A 21,454-nucleotide genomic window follows, 5' to 3' on the forward strand; every position below is an offset into this window, starting at 1 on the left:
GTGCGTCACTCTTTAGTGTCCCCCGGTCTCCCGGCTGCGTGCGTCACTCTTTATTGTCCCCCGGTCTCCCGGCTGCGTGCGTCACTTTTTAGTGTCCCCTGGTCTCCCAGCTGTGTGCGTCACTCTTTAGTGTCCCCTGGTCTCCCGGCTGTGTGCGTCACTCTTTAGTGTCCCCCGGTCTCCCGGCTGTGTGCGTCAATCTTTAGTGTCCCCCGGTCTCCCGGCTGTGTGCGTCACTCTTTAGTGTCCCCCGGTCTCCCGGCTGCGTGCGTCACTCTTTAGTGTCCCCCGGTCTCCCGGCTGCGTGCGTCACTCTTTAGTGTCCCCCGGTCTCCAGCTGTGTGCGTCACTCTTTAGTGTCCCCTGGTCTCCCAGCTGCGTGCGTCACTCTTTAGTGTCCCCCGGTCTCCCGGCTGCGTGCGTCACTCTTTAGTGTCCCCCGGTCTCCCGGCTGCGTGCGTCACTCTTTATTGTCCCCCGGTCTCCCGGCTGCGTGCGTCACTCTTTAGTGTCCCCCGGTCTCCAGCTGCGTGCGTCACTCTTTAGTGTCCCCCGGTCTCCCAGCTGCGTGCGTCACTCTTTAGTGTCCCCTGGTCTCCCAGCTGTGTGCGTCACTCTTTAGTGTCCCCTGGTCTCCCAGCTGTGTGCGTCACTCTTTAGTGTCCCCTGGTCTCCCAGCTGTGTGCGTCACTCTTTAGTGTCCCCTGGTCTCCGTTGTGTTTTGAGCTTCTTCAGCGTTTGGTTTCTGCAGCTTTTAGTAAACGCTGCATGTCTCCTCAAGTCGCTGAATGTTCTCTAAATGCTTCAAGTCGCTGAATGTTCTCTAAATGCTTCAAGTTGCTGAATGTTCTCTAAATGCTTCAAGTTGCTGAATGTTCTCTAAATGCTTCAAGTCGCTGAATGTTCTCTAAATGCTTCAAGTCGCTGAATGTTCTCTAAATGCTTCAAGTCGCTGAATGTTCTCTAAATGCTTCAAGTAGCTGAAGATGTTTCTTCATGTGGAACATTTGGGTTTTTATATCTGCATCCTTTCTGAAGTTTCTCCTGATTGAAGTTTTTGCACCGGTCAGCCACAGTACTTTTGTCTCTCTGTTCAGCCCTCCAACATGACAGTCTAGACGTGATGCAGCTTTGGTTAAACTCTGACCTCTGCTAGCAGAGCTGCTGACCTTTGACCCTCAGAGAGAGGGGTGAGAGTGAGTAGCTCTTCACTTAAAGTGGAAATGCTTCTGATTGGTCAATAGAGGCACTTTAAGCTGTAAACTATAAAGTGACTAAGTAAATGCAGTGTTTCCCACAGATCTGAAATATACTTGGGGGGGGGGTGGTAACGGGGGGGGTGTGACTTGCCTTTGTGACGTGCAACAACATTAACCTTTCAGTTGGTCGCTTGTTAGCAGACTCTTCACGCGATGGCAGAGCGAACAGGTTCAGGCAGGGCCCATAGTGATAGCCCTATAGTTTAAATCTACTACCCACAGATACACATATGGACATAGGTTACTATTTAAAATGTACTATGTATTTAGGAACCTATCCATGTGATTTTAAGTGGGTTTGGACCTCAAATCCTCTAGGGGGGTCCGGGGGCATGCTCCCCCGGTAAGATTTATTTATTTATTTTGGAGTTAAATGCATCAATCTGGTGCACTTTGAGGGGGAAATAAAGAGACTAGATCTATGGGAACAGAACACCTATATGAAACAGAACTGTATACATTTCAAGAATCATAAAATCATGGCCATCACCAATAACATCCCATTTCCAATATGAAAAAAACACTGAAACTTGTTTATGTGTTTTTGGTTCATTTATAGTTGTGAGTGTGTCTGGGCTCCTGAACCAGCCTCTCCTGTCTCCCTCCCTCCTCCCCTCCTTCCTCCTCATCCCTCCTAACCCTCCCTCTCCTCTCACGCTCTCCCTCCACTCCCTCCCTCCCTCTCCCTCCGTCCTCTCCCTGCCTCTCCCTCCTCCAGCGTCGCATCTACCCCTCTCCCTCCTCCCCCAGGATTCGCCCCCACCTCCTCTCCCTCCCATCACCTCCCTCGACTCCCTCCTCATCATCGTCTCACTCCTCCCCTCTCCCTCCTCTCCCTCCTCTCCCTCCTCTCCTCCTCTCCCTCCTCTCCCTCCCCTCCCTCCTCTCCCTCCTCTCCCTCCTCTCCCTCCTCTCCCTCCTCTCCCCCCTCTCCCCCCTCTCCCCCCTGCTCCTCTTTGAGGCAGCAGCAAAGACTAGTTTTAGCTCTCAACAAGTTTTAAAGTGTATCTTACCTTTTTTCACCTAGTTAACTTTTTTAAATTTAATTCATGCATATTTTACTAATCACTCCCCCCTCAAATGGAAATACGTGTTTACATAAATGGTGACCAACCCGTTTGAGACCCACTGAGAACTTATACCTCATTCACACCAACGGTGTTTCAGGGCCGGTTCGGAGCTGGATCTTGAAAAGCACCGGGTGTTCCTGTCCGCAGCGGAGCAGCCTCTAAGCTCCGGAATCCGGTTCGTTTCAAGCACCAAACAATTGTCCGGCTAGAGCCAAAGCACTGCATACGTCACGCTTACGTCGAGGCGGGGGCAGGGGCAGGGGCGGGATCAACTCCTGAACAACAACAAAAAGATTATTATTGAAAAAGAAAAGAAAAAAAACTAAATGGGTCGCGAAATATACCTGGGCGGCCGTTAATATACCTGGGCGGCCCGCCCAAGTATAGTCTATGTGTGGGAAACCCTGAAATATACTTAGTACTCGTGTTAGGGCTGCTCGATTATGGCAAAAATCATAATCTCGATTATTTGGGTCAATAATTGTAATTGCGATTATTAATTGCGATTATTCATTGACTTTGAAAACATCCATTTATTGTACTTTAAAACAAATACAAATAATAATTTGAACTTTTTAACTGTTGAATATACGTTCAGGGTAATCAACTGAAAAACCAATACAAAATAAAATAAAATAAATTATACATTCATATCTACATTTAAATTAATAATATCAAAACAATAAATACCAATAAACAAGATCAACAAACATGTTGCAGTGCACTGCCACAACCTGAACACTCCTTAACATATAGTTGGGCTGCTCGATTATGGCAAAAATCATAATCTCGATTATTTGGGTCAATAATTGATATCACGATTATTAAAAACTTTTATCCATTTACTTTGAAAACATCAATTTATTGGAGAAAAAAATGTGAACAGTATGTTTTTAACAGTTGATTACCCTGAACTTTAAGTATAATTCAACTGAAAAACCAAAAAAAGTAATAATAATACAAAAATAATCGTTTTATTTTGATTACGTTGTTTTCGTAATCGTTGCAAGACATAATAGTAATTGCGATTAAAATAAGATTAATTGAGCAGCCCTAACTCATGTCAGTACTTTTCTACTTTAACTTGAGTAACATTTGAATGCAGGACGTTTACTGTAACAGAGTATTCCTACACTCTGGTCCTTCTACTTTTACTCAAGTACAAGACCTGAGTACTTCTACTTTTACTCAAGTACAAGACCTGAGTACTTCTACTTTTACTCAAGTACAAGACCTGAGTACTTCTACTTTTACTCAAGTACAAGACCTGAGTACTTCTACTTTTACTCAAGTACAAGATCTGAGTACTTCTACTTTTACTCAAGTACAATACCTGAGTACTTCTACTTTTACTCAAGTACAAGATCTGAGTACTTCTACTTTTACTCAAGTACAATACCTGAGTACTTCTACTTTTACTCAAGTACAAGATCTGAGTACTTCTACTTTTACTCAAGTACAAGATCTGAGTACTTCTACTGTTACTCAAGTACAAGATCTGAGTACTTCTACTTTTACTCAAGTACAAGACCTGAGTACTTCTACTTTTACTCAAGTACAAGACCTGAGTACTTCTACTTTTACTCAAGTACAAGATCTGAGTACTTCTACTTTTACTCAAGTACAAGATCTGAGTACTTCTACTTTTACTCAAGTACAAGACCTGAGTACTTCTACTTTTACTCAAGTACAAGATCTGAGTACTTCTACTTTTACTCAAGTACAAGATCTGAGTACTTCTACTTTTACTCAAGTACAAGATCTGAGTACTTCTACTGTTACTCAAGTACAAGATCTGAGTACTTCTACTTTTACTCAAGTACAAGATCTGAGTACTTCTACTTTTACTCAAGTACAAGATCTGAGTACTTCTACTTTTACTCAAGTACAAGATCTGAGTACTTCTACTTTTACTCAAGTACAAGACCTGAGTACTTCTAGTTTTACTCAAGTACGAGATCTGAGCACTTCTACTTTTACTCAAGTACAAGATCTGAGTACTTCTACTTTTACTCAAGTACAAGATCTGAGTACTTCTACTTTTACTAAAGTACAAGACTTGAGTACTTCTACTTTTACTAAAGTACAAGACCTGAGTACTTCTACCTTTGAATCAGCAGGTGTCTGTGTGTTAAGAAGAAGACAGCATACTTCATGAACCCCTCCCAGGGACATGTCTCTCTCAACGTGCTCCTCCTGGTGGACGTAGTGCATGTTTTCAGCCTCAGAACGAGCTGCTCTGAGTTGTGGAAGCTTGCAGGCCAAGTTTCCATCAGAGGTGATTTGTCTCAGCGTCTCCGGCTCATTTCCATATAAAGAGGCTCCTCTGCTCCGCGCTGCCTTTAATTAAGGGTGGCATTAGAGGCAGCTGAGCAGAAAGCCTGATCTGAGAGCAGCTCACAGTCTGCTGCTAATCCACTCAGTGTGTCTAACACCAGCAGCTTACAGTCCCTGTGCTGGAGCCACAGCTCAGCGTGGGACTCTCACACCAGTTACTCTGCAGGGACAACAGCCCCTTTGCCCCTTTCACACCAACGCGGTTCCCGTTCTAGCTCCACTTGTGCTCTTCTGGTTCGGAACCGGTTTTTCTTTTCAGCCCCCGTTGTGTTCACACCGCTCAGAGCCCGACTGCCGCGGCTGCGTCATGACGTCACCGTTTTACGTCGCTGATTTTCTCCCCAACGGCGTTACGGCGCTAACAACAACAACAACGGGGGACTGCGTCGGGTCCATGGTCGTGTTGCTTTTAATCATACGAAGCCAGATTAAATTAAATATTTACTTCTCCAACCTTATACTTTTCTCCAGAGTGCCGTGGTTCATTGTTTATTAATGTGTTTCATTTAGCGACCGCTGCAGTGCTGGCCGGCTGCTCTTCCACGGGAGTTTATTCTCCCGTTAGCTCCGGGTTAGCTCACACGGCTCTAAAGTATTCACTGTCTGACTGTCACACAAGCAGCTGATACATATCCCCAGTTCCCCTTAAGTGAATGTGTGTCAGTCTGAATTGACGCTGTTTGGCATCACAACGCTGTTATGAAAGTTTATTTTCAAGTTATTCCTGTATGAGAGCAGGTTGCTAAGGTAACGGATCTATCGCTGAAGCATTGAAGTAAGACTGCCCTGTTATCTGTACTTCAGATGGGTGGGTGGGTGTGTCCTGATCTGTTGTCAGTGTTGTCTCCGTGTCGTCGGTGTGTTTTGAAGTCGTGTAATTAGCTGCAGGATTACACCCCCCCCCCCCCCCCCATCCCCCCTCCTGTCTGACCATCTGGCTGCTCAGGTGCAGGCTTCTGATTGGCCGATGGAGCAGGCGGTGTGTTAGGTAATGATCCCGCCACACTGGGGGAAAAAACAGCCTGTAAGAAATGTGAAGCAAACACACAAACGGTATATGTATTATTGTTTTACAAAAGTAAATACATGGAGATAAATAAACATAGATGGCATCACTCAAAGTTTTATGAATGGATTTATTGCTGTTGTAAAACATCCCAGCATGAGTCAGATCTTTGTCTCTGAGTAAAGAGAAGACATGAATAACATTTGTGGAAATCTCAGTCTGATCAGCTGTTTATGGATGAAAGCTCCCTGTGAAAAACATTCCATGGAGAGAAACTCCCTCACAGGGATTTTTAGCCTTTGCAGCCCATTTACATGCACTAAAACCTAAATGTGCCGAATGCTTGTTTCCATCCAAACATGGCAGTGTGATTTATTCAAATGGAAATAGGAAGTTGTTAAACCATTATGTGAACACGATGCACCAGTGGAAGCTCAAATGGTGAAAAACACTTTACTGACATGAACTTTTAGCTGCGGTTGTACAGATGTTAGGGATATTAAGCATTTGAAGATAAAACCTGAGTTGCTCCCGATGACCAACGGTGTGTGAGTGAGTGTGTGTGAGTGTGTGTGTGTGAGTGTTAGCTACGTTATTGCTCTGCATGAATGAGGTGCGAATGGCTGAATGATGACATGTAGCATGTACAGCGCTTTCATAAAGACCCGATAAAGAGATGTAGAAGTAAAGACCATTTACTTGAACTAGTTATTAAGATAAGTTAAGATGAACTTCTATTGACCCGTGTAGGGACATTCAGATAGTACACATGGGATAATAAGAATAAACATGTAATAGTATGAATAGTAAACCAATGGTCTGTCTGTATAGTTTTCTTAAAATAGTTTTCTATCTGTGTTTTTAATGTTCGTTTTACTTTTATGTATGCATCATGACACCAAGTCGACCTAGTAATAAACCTGTTATAATAACCAATGATGGTGTGAAGGACTCGTAGCATGTTAAGAGCTTTGAGGGGTCGTAAAGACTGGATATAAGTACAGTCCATTTACCATAAAAGGCAGTAAATCAAATCAAATCAAATCAAGGTTTATTTATAAAGCACATTTAAAAGCGATTTTTGGTCGGGCCAAAGTACTGTACATGTAATAACTACAATCACATAAAAACACATTTCTATAATCACAACAAAAGACAATAAATTACAACAGATATTTAAAAAAATAAATAAATAAAACACAGGGAAAAGTCAGGAGTCGTGCTCCGCTCTGACTAGAAGGCCAGAGAGAAGAAGTGTGTTTTTAGTTTAGATTTAAAAACCCCTAGGGTCTGGGCCGACCTCACATGGAGGGGCAGAGTGTTCCAGAGCCTAGGGCCAGCTGCTGCGAAGGCTCGGTGCCCTCTGGTTTTGAGCCTGGTCTTGGGCACTACCAGCAGCAGCTGGTCAGCAGACCTTAAAGCTCTGGCTGGGGTGTAGCGCTGGAGGAGTTCAGCTATATAGGCCGGAGCCAGCCCATTTAGGGCTTTAAAAACAAATAAAAGGATTTTAAAATCAATTCTGAACCGAACTGGAAGCCAGTGCAGTGAGGCCAGAATAGGGGTGATGTGGTCACGCTTTTTGTGGCCAGTGAGTAGACGTGCAGCTGCGTTCTGGACTAGCTGCAGGCGTCTAATTGACGCCTGGTCCATACCCACGTACAGAGCGTTGCAGTAGTCCAACCTCGAGGTAACAAAGGCGTTAATAACTAGAGATGTCCCGATCCGATCACGTGATCGGGGATTGGAGCCGATCACGTGATTTTCAAAAGATCGGAATCGGGAGAAAAAAATCGGGGATCGGGAATTTTTTTTTAATTATTTTTTAATTTTTTATTTAATGTTACAAAACAAAAATGACCATGTTCACGTCTTAAAGTCATCCTGAGGCCTTAGTTTTGGTTTAAAATTACACAACATCATGTATGTGTTGCTTCTTTTGGGCTTGTTTTCATATACCTGGTTGCTTATTTCTCTCAAATCTGGCAACAGAGTGGGCGCAGTGTCTAATAGTAGCAGTAAGCTAACGAGAGGCTACGTTCAGCTGGTGACTCGGGAGTCGGGACAGAGAAAATGTCAGGAGTTTGGAAGTATTATAAAATTGAAAGCGAAGGCAGTGTAACAGCCAGATGCAATGTTTGCAAGGCAGAGGTTCCGCGTGGTGGAAAGAACAGAGCTACGTTCAACACGACCAATCTAATACGCCACCTGAGAAACAAACACCAACAACAACACGACGGAGTACACAGCGGCCACTCAGGTAACGGCACTGAAACAACCGACACTTTCAGAGACTTTTAAAAGGAAAGAGAAACTACCCCAGAACAGTGAAAAGGCCAAAAAAATAACAGCCAAGATAGCTTAATTCATCGCGTTGGATGACCAGCCGTTATCTGTTACCTTTTTTTTCTCTTAATGCATTGCATAAAGATCGGATCGGGAAAAATCGGTATCGGCAGATTGTCAAAATCAAATGATCGGAATCGGATCGGGAGCAAAAAAAGGTGATCGGGACATCCCTATTAATAACCCTTTCCAGGTCCTCAAACGCAGTAATGCACCAAGAGTTCAAGGAGTTACCTTTAACTAGTTATTAGGTGCTTTCACACCAAGTACTTTGCCGTACTTAGTTCCCACTACTTAGTTCATCAGAACTCTTTAGTTCTGATGCACTAAGTGCAAATCGCGTTCACACCGGAATAAGTACCTGGGGGAGGGTTAGACAAATGAAGCCGCTGACGTCACTTCTTCTTCTTCTGCTTTGGGTTTTTTTTTTTTTACTGCCACCGCTCCCATGTTTTTGTTTGTGTTGCCATAAGTTAGTCTCTCTCTGTTTGTGCGCTGGGCTAATGCTAATGCTAATAATGCTAATGCCAGCAAATACAATGGCGACTTCACAAAACTTTTCAGAGTTTTACGGGGCGTGGTTTGCAATCCGTCCAGCCAATCAGAAATGGAAACCGTTTTCTCCCATGAAAGTACCTGCTCTCTAGCAGGGACTGAAAAGGGGGGGGAAAGGTTCTCATGAATTAAGTTCCGGATTTTTTTGGTGTGAACGTAACATTTCAAGAACTATCGGAACTATACTGGGAAAAGTACTGCGGTGTGAAAGCGCCTATTGAGATAAGTTAAGATGAACCTTTATTGCCTGAGGGAAACTCAGGTGACAGAATAAGACACAGAACTGTCTTGTTTTAGTTTTAGTCAAGTCAAATGTTTCCGATTCTGAAGAGTAATAACCAAAGCTCTGTCTCCGCTGTAGTGTCTGTCCACTGTCTGACCTGGTGTGTGTGTGTGTGTGTGTGTGTGTGTGTGTGTGTGTAGGAGGCGATGTGGGGAGCAGGGTGGCGGCGCCGGGTCCAGCCCTGAGGAGGCGTCCTGCGGCTGGGAGGAGCGCGGCCCTCCTCTGGCCCCCCTGTGGAGCTCCGGGGCGCTCACACTAAGATGTCCCTCAGCAGCGGCCCTGCAGGCGGGAAAGGACTCGACTCCAACGCGGTGGACACGTACGACAGCGGCGACGAGTGGGATATCGGAGTGGGAAACCTAATAATCGACCTGGACGCCGACTTGGAAAAGGACAAACTGGAAATGTCGAGTAGTAAAGAGGGAGGAGGCATGGCGGCCCCCCCACAAAGCGCCGTGGCTACTTTACCGGAGAATATAAAGTTTGTTAGCCCGGTAGCCGCCGCGGCCGCTCAGGGCAAAGAAAGCAAATCCAAATCAAAGCGTAGTAAAAACTCTAAAGACAGCGTGAAGGCGCCGGGACCAGACGCCAAGAAGGAGGTTCTGGTTCCCCCGCAGAACTCAACCCCTACGAAGGGAACGGACAAGTCAAATAAACCCTCCCGCACACCCCCCGCGGTGAAAAAGGACAAAGACGGGGTGTCGGGGAAATCTAAGAAGGAGAAAATGGAGGCGGTGGTTGTTTCTGTCAACGCAGAGAAGGAGGTTCCAGTCCCTCGCAGCGGACTTTCCTTCGAGGGACAACTGATCCCGGATCTGTCTGCCGTCGAGCAGCAGATCGGGAACGTGAGTCTGGACTCGGCGGGGATTGGACAGCCCGTCGCCATGACGACAGAGCAGCAGCAGCAGCAGCAGCAGCAGCAGCAGCAGGAGGAGGAAGTGGACAACGGGGAGTGTCGAAGTCTGAAGAAAGTGGGCGGAGTGAAGGTATGAGGATTTAATTTATTTATATATTTATGTCGTTTCATATTCGCTGTAATACTGTCTGTGTGTACATCAACAACCCCCACACACACACAGACAGACAGACAGACAGACAGACAGACACACAGACACAGACACACACACACACACACTACTCGCACTTGGATTAGGACTACTTAGTTTTTAGTTTTCTTTGTACTGTTTCTGTTTCTATGTAAAGCGTCTTTGAGCAATGAAATCGGGAGTGTCCCGCGGAAATCAGGAGGGTTGGCAAGTATGCTGGGGGAGCATGCACCCGGACCCCCCTAGAGGATTTGAAGTCCACCCCCACTTAAAATCACACGGATAGGTTCCTAAATACATTTACAATTTTCTTTAAATAGTAACCCGTGTGACATGTCCAAATGTTTATTTGTGGGTAGTAGATTTGAACTATAGGGCTATCACTATGGGCAGCAACGCTGTAAATATTCACAAATAAATCCAGCAAAATGGCACAAAACAAACTGGTAGTGTCCTGGCTGGGGGTATCATTTCCGGCCTGAATTATTATCTCGGTCCGGCCCTGCCTGTACCTGTTCGCTCTGCCATCGCGTGAAGGGTCTGCTAACAAGCGACCAACAGAAAGGTTAATGTATATTTAAGTATATTTCAGATCTGTGGGAAACACTGGACTTTAAATGTGTAAGGAATGGATTATTAAATATTAAATTGAATATAAATGTAAAATGTACAGCAATAGACCCGTGTAGTATCACTGGTATGTACTAGTTATGTGTTCACCCTCTTGGTAGAATATTAATAGACACAGAGATAAAGTTGTTTTAAAACAGATCAAAGACACGGCAGCTTTTCAGCATTTTTTTATGGGGGCTGAGAAATGACTCTCTCCTTCCCAGATGTTAGTCCAGCTCACCTGTTGTTCATTTCTCACATTCCTCTGAGCAGGAACATGGAGGGAAGTCGTCTTCAAGGGTTTCTACGGGTCGATGGGGGAGTTGTGAATATTTTTGGATGGAGGTCATCGAGAAAGTTCTTCGGGTTTTTGATGGATTTTTAGGGAGTTTAGTTCAAACATGTTGGTGGTTTTCTAGGTGTCCTTGTGCTTCTTATCTTCATGGTCTTTCCTGTGAAGGCCTCTTCAAAGTGTGTGTGTGTGTTAACCAGCACTTCCCACAACTCCTGATAGAAGTGTGTTTCTTTATCTAAAGACAGAGACTGACTGTAAAGAAGTACTTTTTCATCTAGCTTTGGTCCCGTGTCAAACATGCTTGCACGTTTTGTATCATATTTATTCATCCTGTTCTGTTGCCTTGTTTTGAAGACTAAAAGTTTGCGAATTTCATTCCTATCATAGCCAAAAGAAACTCAGATTAATTTGACTAGTTTAAATCAATGAAAACCTTAAATTGCCGTTTCATCTTTGTCTCATGAAGTGTATGAATAAAATGTCCACTATTTCATAACTAAATACAAAAGAATCTAATGAATATCAATGAGACACAACATTGCTTTAATCAGGGGCAGACATTAAGGGTAAAAAGCTACTGCCCCTTCTCATCATCACTGGCCAAAGAGCATTCGCCAAACAAATCGACTCTAATGAAGAAAATGAACACATGGTTCAATAGTAACTTATGCACAAACTACATTACTACTTGAACTACAACATCTGAATCATCAGTTCTTCCTCATTTTCCTCAATTGTTCATATTTGGTTTATTAAAATTATTATATTGTGGTCATTGTTAAAGAAAAAAAGGAGGGTGACATTTCTGCTATGAGTATTATTGTTAGTATAATGCTCTTTCTGCCTTCCTGTCATCAGGAGTTAGCATGTAATGGCTAATAGATTAGAACCTTCATTCTCCTAAACTGCTGGGACATTTCCCTATAGCCAATACCTTTTATATTTTCTACTCTTCACTTACGTGTCAGCATAGGTCAGCATTGATGTACAGAGCCGACAAAAGACCGTGTTTATATCATCATATTGAAGCCAACTCCATCGATCAAGCCAGTGTGGCTTCCTCTCCCTCTTCTTCTCCTACTCCCCGTCACTCTCCTTTAACTCCAACGAAACGCTATGTTGCAGCGTTAATAAACGAAACAATTTAACAAAATTGCTTGTCAAAATACCAACACCAAAGGACCATGGGAATTTAAGTCTTACTGTTTTATTTTTTAAGCAATATTTTTAATGGCCCGAGCAGGCAAGTGGAAAGTACGTTATGCTGGCCCGGGGGGTCTAAAGAGTGCTTCCGGGCCAGCGGGCCATTTATAATGTCGAGCCCTGCTTTAATACAATAACACAAAAAATTGATCTTACACAGAACAACATGTAAAATCACACAATAATCCTGGTGCCTAAGATTACTGTCCATCAGCAGCAATGTCTAGATCATTTCATCACCACCGCTAAGCTAAAGGAGGCTAATGTTGGGCTATAAAGGAACTACAGCACAGTCACATGACTTCACGTCACCACCGCTAAGCTAAAGGAGGCTAATGTTGGGCTATAAAGGAACAACAGCACGGTCACATGACTTCACGTCACCACCGCTAAGCTAAAGGAGGCTAATGTTGGGCTATAAAGGAACTACAGCACGGTCACATGACTTCACGTCACCACCGCTAAGCTAAAGGAGGCTAATGTTGGGCTCTAAAGGAACTACAGCACGGTCACATGACTTCACGTCACCACCGCTAAGCTAAAGGAGGCTAATGTTGGGCTATAAAGGAACTACAGCACGGTCACATGACTTCACGTCACCACCGCTAAGCTAAAGGTGGCTAATGTTGGGCTATAAAGGAACTACAGCACGGTCACATGACTTCACGTCACCACCGCTAAGCTAAAGGTGGCTAATGTTGGGCTATAAAGGAACTACAGCACGGTCACATGACTTCACGTCACCACCGCTAAGCTAAAGGAGGCTAATGTTGGGCTATAAAGGAACTACAGCACGGTCACATGACTTCACGTCACCACCGCTAAGCTAAAGGAGGCTAATGTTGGGCTATAAAGGAACTACAGCACGGTCACATGACTTCACGTCACCACCGCTAAGCTAAAGGAGGCTAATGTTGGGCTATAAAGGAACTACAGCACGGTCACATGACTTCACGTCTCCACCGCTAAGCTAAAGGAGGCTAATGTTGGGCTATAAAGGAACTACAGCACGGTCACATGGCTTCACGTCACCACCGCTAAGCTAAAGGTGGCTAATGTTGGGCTATAAAGGAACTACAGCACGGTCACATGACTTCACGTCACCACCGCTAAGCTAAAGGTGGCTAATGTTGGGCTATAAAGGAACTACAGCACGGTCACATGACTTCACGTCACCACCGCTAAGCTAAAGGAGGCTAATGTTGGGCTATAAAGGAACTACAGCACGGTCACATGACTTCACGTCACCACCGCTAAGCTAAAGGAGGCTAATGTTGGGCTATAAAGGAACTACAGCACGGTCACATGACTTCACGTCACCACCGCTAAGCTAAAGGTGGCTAATGTTGGGCTATAAAGGAACTACAGCACGGTCACATGACTTCACGTCACCACCGCTAAGCTAAAGATGGCTAATGTTGGGCTATAAAGGAACTACAGCACGGTCACATGACTTCACGTCACCACCGCTAAGCTAAAGGAGGCTAATGTTGGGCTATAAAGGAACTACAGCACGGTCACATGACTTCACATCACCACCGCTAAGCTAAAGGTGGCTAATGTTGGCCGTGATGACGTTTAGTCGTCTCATTTAGACACTTGTTATCAACCTCCATTTTTTAATTCACCAGTGGGGTATTAGCTGACGTATTTTACGTGTTGACCACAGACATTATTTCAGGCTAACAACCAAAAACACATTCAGAAAACCATTGACTTCCACACCAAGGGAACAGGGATTGCTAACTAGTTTTAAGGGTTTTAGGACTCATTCTTGCAGGATTTTGTAAACAGTCTCTCACTTTTTAATGAAGACAGTTATCTCTTCTCAGTGTCTGTCACTCAATCCACTCTTAGAGAAAGAAATGAAAGACTTTTATCTCTTGAAGTGTGGCAGCCTCACATAACCTCACATTCAACAAGCTTCAGCTCCAACACCGTTTGTGAAGTGCTGATCTGTATCACTAATCCCTCACAGCGAGCCAGTGACCTTGAGAGGAATGTGGCTTGTTTTTGTAATGAATACCTCTGAGTGAATGGAGAGGAGGAGCAGAGCGGGGGGTCGGTGTTTCCCAGCCCATTCTGCATCAAACGAGGCTGAAACTCTGCAGCCAATAGCAGGGCAGTAAAACAGCCCCTCCCCCCTCTGAGAGAGAGAGAGAGAGAGAGAGTTGGTGGCTCTTCAGGTGGTTTCCCAGCATTCAAAGCGCCCATGTTTTTTATTCGTAAATAGGGGAATTATAGGAACTGAGAGGCTGTTTCTCTACCATGATCCCTTCCTTTTGACCAGCTGTTAAACCAGTACCGTGCAGCGCCTGGCCGTCACAAAGGCTTTCTGCTCTCGGCCTGTAACGAGGTGAAACATGCAGGGACGAAACGCTCTCATCACTTTCTAATTTCACCAATTGAAACTTGTTTTATAAAGTTTCTAGGGATGTGGGTGTTATCCTCTCTGCGTATCAGTTGGTGCTGTTCAATAAAGCCAAAAGAAAGCTCTTTATAAACAACACAAAAGTCTCCACATGCAATGCTATCTTTTGTTTTTGATAAACACTTTGGATAGCCTTGTTTCTAACCAGCCTTCCCTTGCTTTGCACAGGTTTAGGGTTAGGGGCGTATATTCGGAGGTTGCAGAGTTTGAGGTGACGCAGAGTTTGACGCTGTGACGTGTGGTTTGACGCTGTGACGTGTGGTTTGACGCAGTGACGCAGAGTTTGACGCAGTGGCGTAGAGTTTGACGCAGTGACGCAGAGTTTGACGCAGTGACGTAGAGTTTGACCCAGTGGCATAGAGTTTGACGCAGTGACGTAGAGTTTGATGCAGTGGCGTAGAGTTTGACGCAGTGACGCAGAGTTTGACGCAGTGACGTAGAGTTTGACGCAGTGACGCAGAGTTTGACGTAGAGTTTTACGGAGAGTATGAGGCAGTGATGCAGAGTTTGACGCAAACTCACATTGGTTTCTCAAACAGCATCTCTCCAAACTCACATTGGTTTCTCATACAGCATCTCTCCAAACTCACATTGGTTTCTCAAACAGCATCTCTCCAAACTCACATTGGTTTCTCAAACAGCATCTCTCCAAACTCACATTGGTTTCTCATACAGCATCTCTGTAAACTCACATTGGTTTCTCATACAGCATCTCTCCAAACTCACATTGGTTTCTCATACAGCATCTCTCCAAACTCACATTGGTTTCTCATACAGCATCTCTCCAAACTCACATTGGTTTCTCAAACAGCATCTCTCCAAACTCACATTGGTTTCTCATACAGCATCTCTCCAAACTCACATTGGTTTCTCAAACAGCATCTCTCCAAACTCACATTGGTTTCTCATACAGCATCTCTCCAAACTCACATTGGTTTCTCATACAGCATCTCTCCAAACTCACATTGGTTTCTCATACAGCATCTCTCCAAACTCACATTGGTTTCTCAACAGCATCTCTCCAAACTCACATTGGTTTCTCATACAGCATCTCTCCAAACTCACATTGGTTTCTCATACAGCATCTCTCCAAACTCACATTGGTTTCTCAAACAGCATCTCTCCAAACTCACATTGGTTTCTCATACAGCATCTCTCCAAACTCACATTGGTTTCTCATACAGCATCTCTCCAAACTCACATTGGTTTCTCAAACAGCATCTCTCCAAACTCACATTGGTTTCTCATACAGCATCTCTCCAAACTCACATTGGTTTCTCAAACAGCATCTCTCCAAACTCACATTGGTTTCTCAAACAGCATCTCTCCAAACTCACATTGGTTTCTCAAACAGCATCTCTCCAAACTCACATTGGTTTCTCATACAGCATCTCTCCAAACTCACATTGGTTTCTCATACAGCATCTCTCCAAACTCACATTGGTTTCTCATACAGCATCTCTCCAAACTCACATTGGTTTCTCAAACAGCATCTCTCCAAACTCACATTGGTTTCTCAAACAGCATCTCTCCAAACTCACATTGGTTTCTCATACAGCATCTCTCCAAACTCACATTGGTTTCTCATACAGCATCTCTCCAAACTCACATTGGTTTCTCATACAGCATCTCTCCAAACTCACATTGGTTTCTCATACAGCATCTCTCCAAACTCACATTGGTTTCTCAAACAGCATCTCTCCAAACTCACATTGGTTTCTCATACAGCATCTCTGTAAACTCACATTGGTTTCTCAAACAGCATCTCTCCAAACTCACATTGGTTTCTCATACAGCATCTCTCCAAACTCACATTGGTTTCTCATACAGCATCTCTGTAAACTCACATTGGTTTCTCATACAGCATCTCTCCAAACTCACATTGGTTTCTCAGCATCTCTCCAAACTCACATTGGTTTCTCAAACAGCATCTCTCCAAACTCACATTGGTTTCTCAAACAGCATCTCTCCAAACTCACATTGGTTTCTCAAACAGCATCTCTCCAAACTCACATTGGTTTCTCAAACAGCATCTCTCCAAACTCACATTGGTTTCTCATACAGCATCTCTCCAAACTCACATTGGTTTCTCATACAGCATCTCTCCAAACTCACATTGGTTTCTCAGCATCTCTCCAAACTCACATTGGTTTCTCATACAGCATCTCTCCAAACTCACATTGGTTTCTCAGCATCTCTCCAAACTCACATTGGTTTCTCAAACAGCATCTCTCCAAACTCACATTGGTTTCTCAAACAGCATCTCTCCAAACTCACATTGGTTTCTCAAACAGCATCTCTCCAAACTCACATTGGTTTCTCAAACAGCATTTCTCCAAACTCACATTGGTTTCTCAAACAGCATCTCTGTAAACTACGTGTATTCACTGAATTTCACTCTCTGCCTTTAACGGCTCGTTGTAGCTCCAATAGCTCCAGCCCCCACCCTCCTTGTGAGCACAGTGTGCTCTGATTGGTCGGGACGTTGTGAATCGCGCTGAGCTCCGTGGAGGTGTTGTTTCCTTGTTTAGGATACATAGCTAAACACAGCCAAACTCATCCTGAGCACACACAAACTCACAGCCGAAGTAAAAACAATAAGTGTGGCTTGATATTGAGTAAGAAAAAGGTTGATAAACGCTGTGAGAATGGGTCTGCAGAGAGAATAGGTCTGCGGAGAGAATGGGTCTGCGGAGAGAATGGGTCTGCGGAGTGAATGGGTCTGCGGAGAGAATGGGTCTGCGGAGAGAATGGGTCTGCGGAGAGAATGGGTCTGCGGAGAGAATGGGTCTGCAGAGAGAATGGGTCTGCGGAGAGGATGGATTTCGCCGCGATCCCAACTGTCTGTTATCAGCCTGCAGCCAGGGAGGAGAAATCAGCTGCCTGCTCCCTGCACACAGATGTGTGTGTGAGGAAGTCCGTGGATTGGTCAATTTGGACCAATCAGCGGGGGCTTAACGTAACGGCTCCGCGGACGTAACGTAACGGCTCCACGGATTGGTCCATTTTGTTCCGGGTACGGCATGACATCATGCCGTACCCGGAAGAATCAAATGGACAGTGACGTATCTCCAACGAGGCGTGTTGGGGAGGTCTTTTCTGTGTTAGAGTTTTACTCGCTACAGGGTGTACTTTGAGGGTTTTGACTCTGCACACCGTTTACATGCATAAAAACCTTCATAACACAAGGGGACGGGTAATAACCGGAAAAGCATGACATGGGCCCTTTAAAGCAGACTTTAACGTAGAGTTTGAAGCAGACTTTGACGTAGGGTTTTACGCAGTGACGTAGGGTTTTACGCAGTGACGTAGAGTTTAACGCAGTGATGCAGAGTTTGACGTAGTGACGTCGAGTTTAAAGCAGACTTTAACGTAGGGTTTTACGCAGTGAGTCTGAGGGAATTTGAACTTGGTTCTTTATTCCCAACCATGAAAGCAACACGTGGCTCAGATGATGATCCTGTTCTTTGATTTTTACAGCACAAGATTTTTTTATCCATGAACAGAAGCATTTGTTCACAGATATCTTCTGGGATTTCCAAGTGAACCACTAATCAGTGTTGCATTCACATGCTGCTGCATGTTGGCATTACATTAACCCCTGAGGAGAGGTGTTGCACAAAAAGCTACTGGTTCAGAGTCGGAGAACTCTGCTGTCGTTAAAGGTCATAAACTTTATGTTTATGTAGTCAATACAATGAAACGATCAGTTGAATAATCTGCTTGTTCTACTCAATAGTGCCGCTTCTTTCTGCGTCATCATCTTTCCCTTGCTGATATATTACACACTCAAATGTAATTGGAGAATGTCCTCTGAGGGCCTGTGTCAACATGGCATGTGTATCAGAGTCAGTGTCTTTGTGCTTCGACGTTGGAAATATGTTAGATGCCCTGAAAAACGCTGGTGACATCAGTGTAGAAATAAAGGGGTGTCTGTCTATTCAGATGTTAACATATCATACAGGCATCATCATAACAGAAAATAGAAATCATATAAAAACCATAACTTTGTTAGAGGAAGCAGGTTATCGAGCGGTGTCAAACCTTTCCTCCTTGGTGCTCATTGTGAAAAACCAAGTCATCAAATAGATCGAAGCTACACGGCTACAAAAGTATTAAAATGTAATTGTCAGCCTGTCTGTTCTTTGCTTCAAACCTCTTCCTCTCTTTGCATTCACTACCTTTACATGCAAAAATATCCAGATTTTTGGTCCAAAAAAAATAGACTGGAATTAACTTTTTTCTGATATTTTTTACACCAAATAAAAGTTACTGCTGAAAGTTTGTTGCTGCTACTTTGCCTCTGAGTGTGTGTTATCTTAAGTGGTTCTTGAGTCAGCTCTTATTGTGAACGCTCTCTGCTGCCCTCAGGTGTTACATTTCATTCACTTAGCTGACACTTATTGAAAGCAACTTACAATAAGTGCATTCAAATGTGAAGAAGCTGAAACTCAAAACCAGAATCCTGCCGGAGCTTTTGCTGTTTCTAATCCAGACCAGATTAACTGCATCAGCTTCACTTAAAACCAATCCTTTCTAAATGCTACAAACAGAAGAAATATTATTTTTCAAGGTGTGTGTGTGTGTTCCATCAATAAGTAGATAGTAGTCATTATATTAATCAAATCAAACTTTATTTATACAGCCCAATATCACAAACAAAATGTGTCAAACTGGAGCGCGTCGTGTGGCCGTATGTTAGGAGTTCTTTTTTTTAGAACTTTTTATTTATTCCACAAATATACAACATACATGGAGATGTACATAAAAATCACACCCGCCTCAGTTTACACTCCACTCAAATCTACACGGTATTGCTCACACACACATCCATACATTACATACTCCATACTTTCCTTCTAAGTCTTGGCAAATTGTACATAAATACAGACATTCATTTAAAGGTCCCCTATTATGCAAAATCCACTTCTTCATCAAAATGTGTCCCCTCTTCTTCATGTCTCTTCTACATCAACATGTGTCCCCTCTTCTTCATGTCTCTTCTACATCAACATGTGTCCCCTCTTCTTCATGTCTCTTCTACATCAACATGTGTCCCCTCTTCTTCATGTCTCTTCTACATCAACATGTGTCCCCTCTTCTTCATGTCTCTTCTACATCAACATGTGTCCCCTCTTCTTCATGTCTCTTCTACATCAACATGTGTCCCCTCTTCTTCATGTCTCTTCTTCATCAACATGTGTCCCCTCTTCTTCATGTCTCTTCTACATCAACATGTGTCCCCTCTTCTTCATGTCTCTTCTACATCAACATGTGTCCCCTCTTCTTCATGTCTCTTCTACATCAACATGTGTCCCCTCTTCTTCATGTCTCTTCTACATCAACATGTGTCCCCTCTTCTTCATGTCTCTTCTACATCAACATGTGTCCCCTCTTCTTCATGTCTCTTCTTCATCAACATGTGTCCCCTCTTCTTCATGTCTCTTCTACTAATAAAGACCTTTTTCACTGTGTCTCCCTGTTGCATTATGTTGTGGTTTCATGTGTTGTTTTAACCTCTGTGTTCCTTCCCTCTTCCAGATGGAGTCTCCGATCTCCACGCCGGCTCCTCCTCCGCTCCACCCCCTCGTCTCGGGGTCCGGCGGGGACATCTCGTCCCCCTGCGAGCAGCTGATGGTCCGGACGCGCTCGGTGGCCGTGAACACAGCCGACGCCGCGCTCGCCACGGAGCCCGAGTGCCTGGGACCCTGTGAGCCAGGCACCAGCGTCAACCTGGAGGGCATCGTGTGGCAGGAGACGGAGGACGGTGAGAGTTTTATTCATCAAATCACATACAGCCCAATATCACAAACGACAGGAGACAGAGGACGGTGGGAGGAGACAACCTTTCTTTACATTATATTAATCAAATCAAAGTTTATTTATACATATATAACAACATTTGTCAACATCGTGTGGCAGGAGACGGAGGACGGTGAGAGATACTCACTCAGAGATTTGTCCGGCAGTGGCTCAGTCAGTAGGGGCTTAGACTGTGAGCCGTAGGGTCGCCGGTTCAAGTCCCGACCAGACCTAAATATGGAGTGTGGACTTCTACTTGGAGAGGTCCCAGTTCACCTCCTGCCCTGCCGTGGTGCCCTTGAGCAAGGCACCGGACACCCCCCTTCCCCCCTCACTCCCATTGCTCCCCGAGCGCTGTACAATAGCTGCCCACTGCTCCTGGTACTAGACTCCTGGTACTAGGATGGGTTAAAGTAGGGATCGACCGATATGGCTTTTTCAATTTTATTGTAATTCTATACCAAATTTCGTGAAATTCCGATCAACTATATTCGAGTAGTTTCAAGTAGTTTGTAAAAGTTTGCAAAAAACGCAGGAAAATTACACTTTTTCCAAAATGGCCGACTTCTGGGTGGGCGGGGCTAGTAAAGGCCGATTGGAAATGTCTTCACAATCTTAAGAACAATGGGTATACCACATTTCGTAAAATTCCGACAAACTCTATTCTTCAAAAGTGGTTCGTTCTCCGTTAGCCTACGACTTCCCCGTTTGAGCTATGGACTATTCCTTGGAAATGTAGCATCACATTGGAAATGTAGCATCACATTGGATATGTAGCATCACATTGGATATGTAGCATCACATTGGAAATGTAGCATCACATTGGAAATGTAGCATCACATTGGATATGTAGCATCACATTGGATATGTAGCATCACATTGGAAATGTAGCATCACATTGGATATGTAGCATCACATTGGATAATGTAGCATCACATTGGATATGTAGCATCACATTGGATATGTAGCATCACATTGGATATGTAGCATCACATTGGAAATGTAGCATCACATTGGATATGTAGCATCACATTGGAAATGTAGCATCACATTGGATATGTAGCATCACATTGGAAATGTAGCATCACATTGGATATGTAGCGGATATGTAGCATCACATTGGATATGTAGCATCACATTGGAAATGTAGCATCACATTGGATATGTAGCATCACATTGGAAATGTAGCATCACATTGGATATGTAGCATCA

The 21,454-nt window shown here is 44.1% G+C and overlaps 1 protein-coding gene across 2 annotated transcripts in view; it reads left to right on the forward strand.

The window, feature by feature from the left end:
- The window catches only part of LOC117496417 (zinc finger protein 609-like), a 56,082-nt gene that overhangs the window by 20,205 nt on the left and 14,423 nt on the right, over positions 1–21,454 (forward strand). For both annotated transcript variants that reach the window (XM_034148080.1, XM_034148079.1), the window contains exons 2-3: positions 8,994–9,839; positions 19,982–20,207. In XM_034148080.1, the coding sequence (XP_034003971.1) occupies positions 9,114–9,839; positions 19,982–20,207 (952 nt within the window). In that variant the 5' untranslated portion in view covers positions 8,994–9,113. The remainder of the gene's footprint in view (positions 1–8,993; positions 9,840–19,981; positions 20,208–21,454) is intronic.

Source organism: Trematomus bernacchii, unplaced genomic scaffold, assembly GCF_902827165.1.
Source record: "Trematomus bernacchii unplaced genomic scaffold, fTreBer1.1, whole genome shotgun sequence".
NCBI lineage: Eukaryota > Metazoa > Chordata > Actinopteri > Perciformes > Nototheniidae > Trematomus > Trematomus bernacchii.